This window comes from Anabrus simplex, chromosome 2, assembly GCF_040414725.1.
Source record: "Anabrus simplex isolate iqAnaSimp1 chromosome 2, ASM4041472v1, whole genome shotgun sequence".
Lineage (NCBI taxonomy): Eukaryota > Metazoa > Arthropoda > Insecta > Orthoptera > Tettigoniidae > Anabrus > Anabrus simplex.
Genome location: NC_090266.1, coordinates 342,094,356 through 342,108,179, shown reverse-complemented (window position 1 = coordinate 342,108,179; position 13,824 = coordinate 342,094,356). Strand labels below are relative to the sequence as shown.

The following is a 13,824-nucleotide window of genomic DNA, read 5'->3' as shown; positions in this document are numbered from 1 at the left end:
TTTGAGACTCTCCGCACTTCAGTTTTTTCTTTGAAATATCAGCTGGCGTATCTCTCCTGTTCGGCCTAACTGTACCAATTGCATTGGTTGACCTGCTTGTCATTCTTGTAAAAAGATCTGGAGATAAGTACCAGTTGTCCAAGTACAAAGTGTGGCCTTTGTCAAGTACAGTGAAACCTCGTTAGTACGTTTCTGCAGGGGATGGCGAAAGAAAATCATGTTAAGCGAGAAAACGTACTATCGAATATCCCATTAAAAACTATCCAACAGGGAGACGGTATCACTTTACACATTAGTACATTTTACATTGTGTGTGTAGTGTTTCAGGAGATAAAGGAAAGCACTAAAAAGTGTGAAAAAGTCGAGAGAACAAATATCGATAATTCTCTACTGGAGCCTGTTAAAGTAACAAGAGACTATTAAAAGATGTGAAAAACACGGAAGAACAGATATGACATTCTTTTGCCCTTGGGCTCATAGAAGCAGCTACAGTACCTACATATTATAGCAGATCACTTTCTTCCTAAAACAGTTGTATAATGAATTGTTAGTTGAAGCCTTAGGTTTTTGACCAGTGGGTAATTAAAAACTGTTTTCTGGTCACTTTGTTCGAGCATGAATTTCTGCGAGGTTATACTCGCCATATTAAGCGCCTTCGGCCGCCATCTTGAACACGAAACTTCGGCAATACTCGCGTTGGTTCGGACAGACTCGCCGGTGAATAATAAAAACGTGCCATTTGTCAAACTAGCAGTTTGTATTTTTGTATGAATGGTACTCTGCTTTATCATTGCCTGCATCTTTACATAACTTTTTAATGGGATAGGCCTACAGTATATGGAAACCTTATTACTTAATGGCACCCACAAATGACCTGTCGAAGATCTGCTATTGCTGCACTATAGACTTATTTTAACTTCAGTCGTACCACACTGATTTAAATCATCGTATTACAAAAACAGTTATTGGCATTACCTTCAATTTATTGTGTTGAATGGTAAAAAAGAAGTGAAGTGATTATTTGTCGCGTGACAACCTACTTACGGACTAATAGGATAATCGTGAGTAGTTCAGTAGTGCGGTATATACGGTATCTGTCTTGTGATAGCCTAGCTATGGATAAGAAAAGGGTCGTGAAACCACTCACTAATGAAGAAAAAATTAAAATCCTTCAAGAAGTAGATAGGAATCCAGATGTTAAGCGCGTAGAGTTGGCGCGAACATTAAAACTAGCACCTACTCCGAACGCTATTGTGGGCAGCTGAGACAAAATTGAAAATGCATATAAGCAAAGTAGAAACAGAAAAAGAAAACGAGGGCACGAAGGGAAGTTTCCGAAGTTGGAAAGAATGATTTTGATTGTCTCTTGCAAGGTTATATTTTTTTTCTTCAAGATCAAGAAATAACAAATATAACAGGTACTCAGTAGCCTGGCAACAAATCGAGAATGTACAATTACAGTTATTACAGGATTTGGGCTCCGATGACCAGACACACAATTCTTGAGCAATCAGCCCAACTTTACTTATATACAAGATTCCACCAAGGGGCAGAAAACCCCAATCATGCCCAGGAGCACTTGCTCCCCATTACACGGTAAAGCCTCCTCGAGGCACACAGAAACCAAATTTTAAGAAAGAGCAACTCGCTCTCAAAGTTCAAGCCCATCAAAGGACACACCAAACTCCACATTCAAGCTGTCCTCCAAGTACAATAACACAGGGGTAAAAAAAAAAAAAATACCCAACCTACTGAGGCCTATTAAGTAAAGAAACAGGTAAATGACATGGCCCCAAAATACCAATTTGAGTGGAGGCGTACTTGCACTCCTAATACACTTTATTAAAACCTAATTTGGCCCTAGGCCGCTTATGCAAGGGCTAATCCCATTCTACGGAGGTGACACGATAGAAAACTTTATGACATTACGAGTAGAAGGGAAACTGTTATGAAAACGTAGTCACCTCAAAAACAAAATGAATGGGAGCTCGAGAGGGTTAGGCACTCTCTATCCCAATTTGTAGTTTAAAGAGACAGAGTTTATACCAAGAGTCTTTTACATTTTAGAGGAAAGTTACATGGTAAAAGGTATCGAACCTGCCCCGAGAGTTAAACTGCTGAGCTAGCAAGAAAATAAGTTATTAAAAGGCCATTACCTTATTGATGAACCGCTGCCCGACGAAAGAGGCGCTTCCCGCCCCCTGCTACATAATTTACACAATGATAGATGTTACTGAAGTGGCGCAGAGACCCGAAAATCAGCAGTTTATATACCCTCGCGGAACATTCGAGACCTTTCATGAATGATAACACCTGCCCACAAGCATTTTATTGGACGACCAAAAGATTACATGTCAAAACTGAAGAAGAAAACCAGGATTGGTGGAAAATTAATTACAAAAATTACTCATTGGTCGAATTCAAAACTGGCGGAAAGAGAAGGGTTATACAGCCAACCTAAACAATGACTGAAAGAAATTTAATAAGGAACAAACTTATAAATACTAAATTTCTTCAAAAAAAAAGGTTCCTACACTTCGCACTAGAGTGCACAATTGTAGTTCTTAAGAGGTGCCATCTAGAAGAGAATGTTCACACTTCGTGCTACAGGGAAAACAAAAATACATCGAAAACGACACAGTTCAGAACACTTCAAAATTTACAAGTAGGGACATCTTCTGATAACCTTTAGAATTAACATGGTTGTTAGAGTTCAGGCTTCCTCCAGTAGAGGAGTTTCAACTGGCGCAAAGTTTGAATTAGCGGCACGGAGGTGTACCGCCTGGCGGTACACCACCAACGTCTGCATGGTTGCTAGTTACACTTCCGTTACACATTTTGTGGTGGTAACTTCCGTGACGCATAATTTCGGATGTCTCCCAGCTGTAAGCCATGTATGTCAACAGGACAGCTTTGAAAAAAAAAAAAAACATGTGAAAACTGAATTCAGCGATCCTAGCCGCAGTGGAATCTATTACTGTGCTTTAACTTAGCACTGTCCTGTCTTGTTCTAGTGTAAAGTCTTCGCTGCCAATCAATGATGCACCGGGCGAATTGGCCGTGCGGTTAGGAGCGCGCAGCTGTGAGCTCGCATCCGGGAGACAGTGGGTTCGAACCCTACTGTCAGCAGCCCTGAAAATGGTTTTCCGTGGTTTCCCATTTTCACACCAGGCAAATGCTAGGGCTGTACCTTAATTAAGGCCACGACCGCTTCCTTCCCATTCCCAGTTCTTTCCTGTCCCATTGTCGCCATAAGACCTATCTGTGTCGGCGCGACGTAAAGCAACTAGCAATCAATGACGCAAAACTGAACTTTGCCAAAGATAACAGCTTGCCCCTTGAAGGCGCAATATACTCGGTGTTTGAGAATTCAAGGTCATTTTTTCTTATCGCGCAACTTTCTCCGACTGACTCGAGGCAAGGGCTCTTATCTCTGTTGGAAATCACATTCCGTACACAAGGGATGATGAAGAACATTTTCAGGTCTAGGGAATTTATGATCGTACTAAGCGGTAAAGGAGAAAAATTGTGACGTGTTAAGTGAGGTATTTTTTATTCAGATTTAATACAACATGGGTCGGGACTTCAAATTTATAACGTGCTAAGCGGGAAAACGTGTTAATGAGGAACGTACTAACAAGGTTTCACTGTAGTTGTTTGCACATGTTTAGTACCACATTTGTGCTTGCAGGAAAATTAGGATCTGTCACATCATCACCTACATAAATTTTGAAGAAAGAGCAGTATCCAGAAATGGATTCACAAATTTTGAAAATTTTGATGCCGAATCGTGAAGTTTGGACCTATTACATTGCACATAGTACTGGAGACCTCTGAATTTCATGAGGCTTTTGTCAAGAATTATGTCCTATGCAGGGAAATACAACTAAGAACATTTCCTTGAGAAGTGCTATAGAATAGGCCTAATTTTCTTTAGTTTGTCACTTTGATCTGCATTCATAGTTCCTCGATAGATCGGTGTCTCACTCACTCTTCTTTTGCTCCAGTAGTCTTAAATTTTACCTGTTGACATTTGGCCAGTGAGAATTAGTAACGCAAAATACACTTTTATTTCATCTACAGACATGTTGAACCATATATCATATGTTTTCCTTTTGAAAGTGCTCCGCTTTTTCGCATTATAAGCGTTTGTTTCACTTCAAATGATTTCAGAGAGCAGATTCAAACTTTCTTGTAAGTGTTTCTGAAACACCACAGTAGCTGCGAAATGGATACATGACAGGATTATTGTCTTCATTCTCCCATTTACAATACAGTTCTTTTGCGTTGCAGACCGTGCGCGTTTAGAAGGACCCAGTGAGCTAAATTCGCTCTCACTTTCTCAGTGCTCTCTGCATTCGAGTCACTTTCACTGTCGTTATCTCTACCGTCAAACACAGATTCATTTTCAGAGTCATTACCGTCAGAATGCTATCTAAAACACTGTCAACAAGTGCTTTCAATATCTCTTCATCATTACCGTAATACTGGTCTGACTGCATGATGAATACTGAATAGAGATAAAAATAAACTGTTGTTCAACAATCCCAACATCACAGTCTGCAAGGTTTTCCAACAGTACATGCCTCTGTTTCCTGTCAATGTGTATTGTGACAACTTATATTGCAAAGGGACTCTAATACACAGTACAAAGATAAGTGAGACACTGCATGCTTGCGAGCTGAGCTCGTCATTTTATTCATGCGCCAAAACTCCGCGCACAGCCACAGCTCATCATATTATGCGGATGGGTTAAACCAAAACGATTTTACATTCAATGACAAAATCTCTTGTCAGAGGGCGGGTTAACCATGGGCTCACCATTTCTTAACTAACTAGCAGTCTTAAGGAATCTTACACCGAAGCAGATTTGTAAACGATGTAATATGTGTATATGGTAATGATGTTACAAATGCACAACAGTTATTAAAAACACAGAGTTCTTTACACAAGTCGAACAATTCAGAATGGAACCAGAAAACTAACAAGGAAATCAACCTTTAGACATCACAATCAATAGGAATAATGACAACCTGTCATACAAAATATACAGAAAACCACTCAGACATCACACATAATTGATTATGAATCCAAACACACACATGCGCGCATGCATACACACACACACACGCACTAGCAGGAGTTAATGCAATGATACACAGACATACCAGCCAGCCCTTCTGATTTACCCGGAAACCTTCCATTTTTTAACTCATTTTCCGATTTATTTTTACTTCCTATTTTTGACCAATATAACTTCCAGTACAGTCAATGCTCTTCCCCTAGGATAAAGGATAAATTCTTATGTGCTTGTGTAATTTACGCAACCTCATTTTCAAGCGTATTTATTTGATGCTTTGTTTCGCAAGTGTATTGTCCGTCGCCTTCGTGTATCGTGTGTGCTTTACAGCTGGGGATTCAGGATGGCAATCGCCCTGCAAGGAAGAGAGGGAAGCGCGCGCTAGCGACTCAGTTAACTGGGACGAAATAATGAGTTTGTTATTATGCGGTTCTCATGCTGTTAACATCGTTTCTGTGCGCAATTTCGTTGGAGTTGTAGGCTACGTATTTTTTCTTGCAGTTCTGTGCTTTCCCCCGTCAAAGTCATATGTTAATAATGTATGAGACATATTGATCTGTTTTGTATGTGGTAGTATCACATATTTCAGTGCATTTGCATTCATTCATACTTCATAATTTTAATGAGTTGAATGTATCTCAGGGAGTTGTGTCGGTGACAGTTTCTGGTATTTTCTCTTCATGTTATGGCCACAAAACATAACAAACTTTATCTCCAAGTGTTCAGAGATACTTATAAAATTAAATTTCCATTCATTTTACAGTCTAATAAACAAAACTATTATGCATTTTGTTGTGTGTGTCGGTGTGATATAAATATTATTATTTGTATGTATGTGTCATAAATGAGAATGATTAGGTACATTTTCTAATTATTTTTGTTTTCTTCGATTAAGATTTTTAATTTAATGGTCAGTTCACATTGTAACTGTAGATATGCATGCCTTTCATCCTGTCCCTTCTTCACCTAGACCGTGGCGTAATATATGTGATGAAATCCAATAATTAAAAAATCTTCCTATGTTTTATTTCTAAACGTTGGCAGGTATGCACAGGGCAATTTTCATACCAATGAGCACAACAGATTTCAGTAAAAAAATACAAATAATAAAACAATATCGTGAACAAAATCACCCTCCTGAACCGTAGATAAAATATTAAATTAAAAATTAAAAACAGAAAAACCATACATGAATGAAAGAGAAAAATACACTGTCCTCAACTAAAAAATAGATCAATTTTAAAAAAACAAGGCCTAGGAGTAGCCTTTAGAATGAACAGTACACTGCAAAGAAACATCAGCAAATGCAACCTAAACAAAAAGGCCTCTATTAACTCAAATAGCAGTGCCTATTAGATGCAAGAGCAGTGAGCTGTAGACAGGAAAGGCAAAGATCCTGAAAAGGCTCGCGCTACATACAGTGCTTATTTGAAATGGCTTAACGTCAAAAGCGGTTCACATGACTAGCCGACAGTATGGCACGACGCGTATTAGTGGTTGATGCAGCTAAATGGTTGACACCAACTAGGTAACACTGAAATTTATGGCTTCTGAATACAATGTAACATTGTATAATGAAATCCACCATCACACTACAATGCTAGAATGTAATACAAGACTAAAACTTTGTGAATTTATGTAGCCAGATAAATGGAATCGTTATAACTGCTTAGGCTTTCATGGTTGGTATGTAGCGAAGATCAGCTGTGGACTCAGGCTGACCGTCAGAGAGAAAATGCCAAATACAGTCTTCAGTGAAACAGTGGAAGACCACATCCCTTCTTTACCACGACCTACAAGACCTTAAAAACTCATGCATAAAAATGGAACCATTTTTTGTTAGTAAACTGCGTTATATAAATCAGGTGGAGTTTTCAGTGAAAGACTGAGATAAACCATTGACAATACGAGAATGTTGGCTGGAAGTTAACACGGCCATAATATGGTACATCATGATCTTAATTTTTATTGGATTGCCAAAAATTGTGTCTTCACAACCTTTATTCTGTCATCTGTAGCCTTGGGCTGTATGCAGAGCCTCTTCCCAGCTTCATTATATGAGTGTATATCAACTCTCGTTGAGAGGGTCATCTTGACAGATTGTCGGTCTTGGAGTGGGAAGTGAAGGCTAAAAAGAAAGTTGAATAAATACAAGAAGTTGGAAGAAATAAAAAGGTAGTGTGAATACATGTAGTAAAAGATGAAGAACAAAGGACAAACGTAAAGAGAACAGCAGCCCAGTGTTGGTGTGTGTTCACTCTCTTACTCTTTTGTGTTCTATATTTCATCTCTTGCAGCCTTGTTTATCTTTCATTTCAGTTATCTAAAAAAGAATGTTATTAATTTCATGTTTTGTTTCTATATAAATAATGTTTCTCTTACATTGTTAAAATGAATCATCTGTTCAGACATAATCTGGAATTGTCACATATTGACCAATTGAAAAGCCTAACTTATTATATTAACACCAAGTAGGTAACACTGAAAGTTACAGCATCTGAACACCCTATAACAGTGTATAATGAAATCCACCACACCACCACCTCCTCCATGTTCCCCGTTCTGCATATTCACTTTAAGAATAAGTTTCATCACACAATGCTAGCCCGCCACCTCCCCCTTCCATGTCCCCGTTCACTTTAAGAATAAGTTTTATCACCGAGCTCAATAGCTGCAGTCGCTTAATTGCGGCCAGTATCCAGTATTCGGGAGATTGTGGGTTCGAGCCCCACTGTCGGCAGCCCTGAAGATGGTTTTCCGTGGTTTCCCATTTTCACACCAGGCAAATGCTGGGGCTGTACCTAATTAAGGCCACGGCCGCTTCCTTCCCACTCCTAGCTCTTTCCTGTCCCATCGTCGCAAAAAGACCTGTCTGTGTCGGTGCGACGTAAAGCAAGTTGCAAAAAAAAAAAAAAAAAAAGTTTTATCACACTACCTGGACAGTGTGTTGTTGTCAATGTGATGCTGTCAATTGTGTGCACTATCTTATTTACAAACTCTACATACATTATACTTACACATCAATAAACCACTATTTTGAACACTTTACTGCTGAGAAGAAGAAGAAGAAGAAGAATAAGAAGAAGAAGAAGACTGCTCCAGAAGGCATGTCAACAGAATCACCAAGTAGTCGGCACCAATGCGTAAAACCACAGGCCATTTTAACAGTGTCCAGCAGTGGTGGTCTGACATGAAACATTGACGCTACTCTATTAGAAAAGTTAGGAAATTACAAAGCGTATATTAACATATTTACATGGGAGCAGTTTGGGGAGAAAGGATACAAATTGTCTGGCACCAATGTGCATAACTATAATTGCTGCCATTGGTTGATAATCACAGTATTGACAAGGCAACTACACAGTTTTATGCAGCAGTGGTTTGACCTCAGTTCATATTATTTGGAATGCCAGGAAAAATATTCCAGCGTTTTTTGAGATTGCCAAATGAGGCTCCATTAGGAGTGTAGTCATTACTGAAAGCTGTCTGGTTGAAGTCCCAGGTTTGTGAATATGGCTCCAAAAAGCAACTGTGAATTTGGCTGGATGTTAGCGTGTTGTTAAAAGCTGTGGTGGATGGAGCTCTCTAGAGCCAAAGATGCGTTGTTCTGGACTATTACCGTGTGTTGCACAATATTGCATTGGATTTATACATCACATATACAGGTAATAATCAGTTACATACTATTAATTACGTTTTCTTACCTTAAATAAACTCATATTAAATATACATAGAGCAGATGTTTAATGACATAACCTCACAAATAATACAGTCACGAATTATACCAGATAAAGTCGTCCATAACTATGTAAATAATAATAATAATAATAATAATACTAATAGATGTAAACAACCTCATAGCTATACCTCACAAGTCATAATAATAATAATAATAATAATAATAATAATAATAATAATAATAATGATCACCAAGCTCGATATTTCCATTATTTACCAATGGGTTAGAGAATATTGTTTCCAAGTTATACTAGTCCATTGCACTTGCATCAAGTGCTAGAATAAGGAGGACAGCAGAACTTGTGGCAGAGGCTTCATCCTGTCATATATACCTCTCGTAGCACTATATACTAATTGTAATATTTATTACATTATATATAATTTTTAGTGGTTGTTGTATTGCAGCATACCACAACCAATTTGATTCAGAAGAGTGGCGGTGGTGATTGTTTTAAGGGACTAAACCTGTCCTGAATTGTATTCCTAGTGCTTGTTGATTTACATAATGGTTAATAACTGTGAACAGTGTCGTATATATTTATCTGTTTGTAAAATCGCCATATGAGTGAATTAATTAATCGATATTGCCTTTACTGTAACAAGGAAACTCTCCTTCTTGCAGTCGTGTGGAATTCCATGATGTGAATGGGAAGATCACAGCCCATCCAGAACATTCTGTGCCTCTGCCTCTCCAAGGCAAATTGATGCTTCTGAAGTATTTTAGCCAATACATGGATGAACATTTAACAGAAGGTGGTGACCTTGAAGCACAGACTAATGGGCAGAAGACTCCTGTGCCCCACATGAAACGCTGGGTGAGGACTGTTACAGCGATAATAATGGAACTGCACAATGGAACCTTACAGGTTAGATTATTTAGTAGTATTTGTTAGTCATACTGGTTAGTCATTCTTATGTAGAATTTATGTTGGATTGTGTCTGGATTTTTTAAATCAAGTGTAGGCACATTTTGAGTTGATGGTTGTACGCAACAGGTTTAGACTAAAATTGAAATTGCTGAAGTCATCCATTGGTTTGATTACTGTGCAGGGTGTTGTCTGTAAATATACAGTAAAACCTCATTGAGACATTTTGCCACCAGACAAGGAAAAAGAACACGTTAAACAAGAAAATGTACTATTGAATGTCCAATTAAAAACTACAGTACTTCACATTTTTTAAATATGCATGCACTGTACTTTGTGTACATACAGTTAAAGCTGTATCTGCCATTTCTGAAATGAGAGGAGAGTATTAAACAGTTCAGTGAAAGATATGAGGGAACAAATACAAAAATCTTTTCCTCTTGGACCTATAAAAGTAACAACAGAGGATTCAAAAGTGTGAAAAACATGACAGAACAAAATACGAAACCTTCTGCACCTGGCCCCATAAAAGTAACAACGTATTATTTCAGTTCACTTTCTTTCTAAGAAAACAATTCATAACGTTGAACTATTACTTGAGGCCATATGTTTTGGACCCTAGGGTTATTAAACACTGTTTTCTGTTCACACTCTTGAAACGTAAGTACTCAGAGGTTGCACTCACCCACGGTTGAGAGAACGAGTTTCGCCACCATCTTGAAGGTGGCAATGCTTCAGCATTACCAGCCTTGGTTGGGACCGATTCAAGCTGCAGGTGAGAGTTTTAACATTCCTGCCAACTCTACGCGTTTACAAAGAGCCAGAAGTGGGTGGAGGCTGGTATGGTTCATAATGACTGAGAATGTTTTTGAGGTTAGGTGGGCGCCTGAAAATTACTGGGGAGCTTCTTGGAAGAAGATCCCGGGTGTGAGGTGAGGATGAGGGAAGATAGAATGCTTGTTTTAAAATGTGATTTATTTTGTGTAGACAATGATGATATGTGGTAATGGGGCACTGGCTCTTTCCCATTTGAACACAGCCACTATAAGACCTGCTGTTTACGTACATTACATGCACTAAACACCACTTTTTTTTTTTTTGCTAGTTGCTTTACGTTGCACCGACACAGCTGCTTTTACCAGCCGCATCACCAACAAGTAATACCCCATACAAGGTCATCATGACTGTATTTCATCCAACGTTATCTACCAGCTTCAGTGCAGACTCAGTCCAGCGTTCTACATTACCTTCACTAGCTAAACATACATGCAGCCACTGCAGTACCTCAAAACCCCAACGTGTATCTTCCTGTCTCCATTCACATCAGGCACCATCAAACCTTGGTCAATGAATATTTCACAGTTGAAGTCCTCAAACACTTACCTCCCCTTCCCATTCTCTTGCCCTTAGAGATTCCAGAGTGGGACATTAACTGCTGCCCGGGTCCAGGAAAGCACCCAGCCTTAACATCAGATAACTTCTTCTTCTTTTTTTTTAATTTTTTTTAATTCTCTTTTATGTATGTTCCCCCACTCTCCTCACCTCACACAGCATACAGCATCTACTTGCCAACAATGACCATCATCATTCTAACCTCCACTGATGAAGGCTGCAGCCAAAAATTTTGAACCCATGTTTTTGTTTTGTTTACTCTATCCACACGGTGTTACATTTATCATGTAACATGTCTCTGCTCTCCATGTGTTTCTGGAGGGGGTGGGGGATGTGTGTGTGTGGTTTTTTATTGCTTCTGCTAGTTTTATTTCCTAAGCATTCATATAAATTTAATACGAAAAATTAGGATGTTGAATTTACAACATGCTAAGCGAGAAAATGTCTTAATGGAAGTTTCACTGTATGTGTAATGTTTCATTGTTTTTTATGATTTTTGTGTTTTGAGAAGTTGAAATGCATGCATTGCAGTTCTATGCTAGATCCATGATATTTATTTTTTCAGTTGCCATTCAGCTTCCTCCAACTAGAGGCTAGAGGCTGCCCAAGAGACAAAGTATTTCACTTATACGAGTCATTATAATCGACATGATTAGAGAGTAACATGTTCTGACAGAGAGAGGTCAGCTGTTCCACATATCACTCATAACTGTTATGCAGATGATTTCTCAGAAGTGCAGTTGAAACTTTTATAGCCATCAGGGCTACCATGTTCATCATCATCATCCTAAACCATCTCCAGTTTCCCGGGTGTGGTATATGAGCCTTCTCCATCTCATCCTGTCCTTGTACCATTCTTCCTCCACCAACTTGTCCCAATCATGACCTCTCAGCATTACATCGCTCTTAACTAAATCTATCCATTTCCTTCATGGCCTTCCCACGGGTCTACCTTTCTGTCAAATTCCTTCCTTGCAGTTCTGTTTACTGGCATCCTCTTCATGTGACCAAACCACTTCAGTCTTGATATCTGAATCTTATTTAGGAGAGAATTGTCTATTCCTACTTCTTCTCTAATTTTCTCATTCCTAATCTTGTCTTTCCTGGTTTTCTGGATCATAGTGCGTAGGAATTTCATTTCAGCTGCCTGAAGTTTGGAATTATCTCTATTGGTCAGTGTTGTGGTTTCGAGACTGTATGTAAGAATTGGTGTATAATAGGACTTGTACAATGTCATTTTTGTTTTCATGGGTATTTGCTCATCCCACAGCAGGTGTCTTACCTGGTGGTAAAATTGTGCTGCCTTATTGATTCGATTGTTCACCTCATGTTTTGCTAGGTTGTCATTTGATATAACGCTACCCAAGTATTTGAAAACTGGAACGCTGTCCAGTTGAGCTTCATTTAACATGACTATTGGTTCTGCTCCTTCCCCATACACTTTCATCACCACCGTCTTGGTCTTGCTGATGTTTAAACCATATTTCTTAAACTCCTCATTCCAGCTTTGTATTCTCTCTCCCAATTCATCTTCTGAGTCACTCCAGATCGCAACATCATCTGCAAATGTGAAGGCTTTGATATCTCCGTGTTCTTTCCTTTTAATAGATTTCATTATTACATCCATTACAATAATAAATAGAAGTGGTGACAATGAGCTGCCCTGCTGCACTCCTCTCTTTGTTTCAAACCAGTCCGACAAACCACATCCTACTTGAATACAGCTTCTGTTCCCACTATACAACATTTTCACTTTGTCTATGAGGCTGTCTCGCACTTGAAGTTCTTTCATGCATTGCCGAATTCTTTCCCTTGGTACACTATCGTATGCTTTCTCAATGTCCAAAAATATTAGGAATAAAGGCTTGTTCTTCTCCCAGTATTTTTCCATTAGCATCCTAATTGCAAATATAAGGTCTTCCTGGTCTGAAACCATACTGCTCTTCTTCCAAAATTGGTTCAACAATATCTCTGATTCTGGTCTCTATTATTTTTTCCAATATTTTCAGGACATGAGACAGTAGTGTGATACCACGGTAATTAGTACATTTTCGTCGGCTTCCTTTCTTGAACAGAGGTACAATGATGCCCATCTTCCAGTCCTCAGGAATAGTATTTTCCTCCCATATCTTGTTGAGCAGTCTATAGAGCCATTGGATTCCTGGAACTCCCGCTGCTTTCAGAATATCTGCACTTAGTTCATCTACGCCCACTGCCTTTCCTTTCTTCATGCTCTTGAGCGCATTTTCAACCTCAAGCCATGTAATTGGTGGTTCAGTTGTGGTTCCTCGACTTGGCTCTCCTCTATCCGTTGTTATGTTTTCTGTATCTCCATTCAGCAGCTTTTCGAAATAGATCTTGAGTTCTTGTTTAATTTCTCCCTCTTCTTGTGCCAGAGTTCCATCATCACGTTCTATTGCTTTTATGGTCTCTTGATCCCTTCTCTTGTTTTTCACTACTCTGTATAGCAATTTCATATTTCCTCTACTGTCCTCTTCCAGTTTGTCTGCAAACTCATTCCATTTCTTCTCTTTTTCTTCCCTTACAATGTTCTTTACAGCAAGTTTCTTGTTCCTGTATACTCCTTGAAGTCTTTGTATTTCTTGTTCATTTCGTTCTTGTCCCTGTTTTTGTTTCTCCTTGTCCAGTGCCTTCTTTATTTGGTTTCTTTCTTTCACCGCTGTTTTCACTCTATCATTCCACCATGGTGTCTCCTTTTTTCTTTTGATTGAACTTGTAACTCCACAT

At 38.9% G+C, this 13,824-nt stretch overlaps 1 protein-coding gene across 1 annotated transcript in view; it reads left to right on the top strand.

The window, feature by feature from the left end:
- Positions 1-13,824, top strand: part of LOC136864128 (serine/threonine-protein kinase PLK1) — a 390,167-nt gene that overhangs the window by 370,964 nt on the left and 5,379 nt on the right. Inside the window, exon 10 of the mRNA XM_067140737.2 lies at positions 9,441-9,684. Coding sequence (XP_066996838.2) covers positions 9,441-9,684 — 244 coding nt within the window. The remainder of the gene's footprint in view (positions 1-9,440; positions 9,685-13,824) is intronic.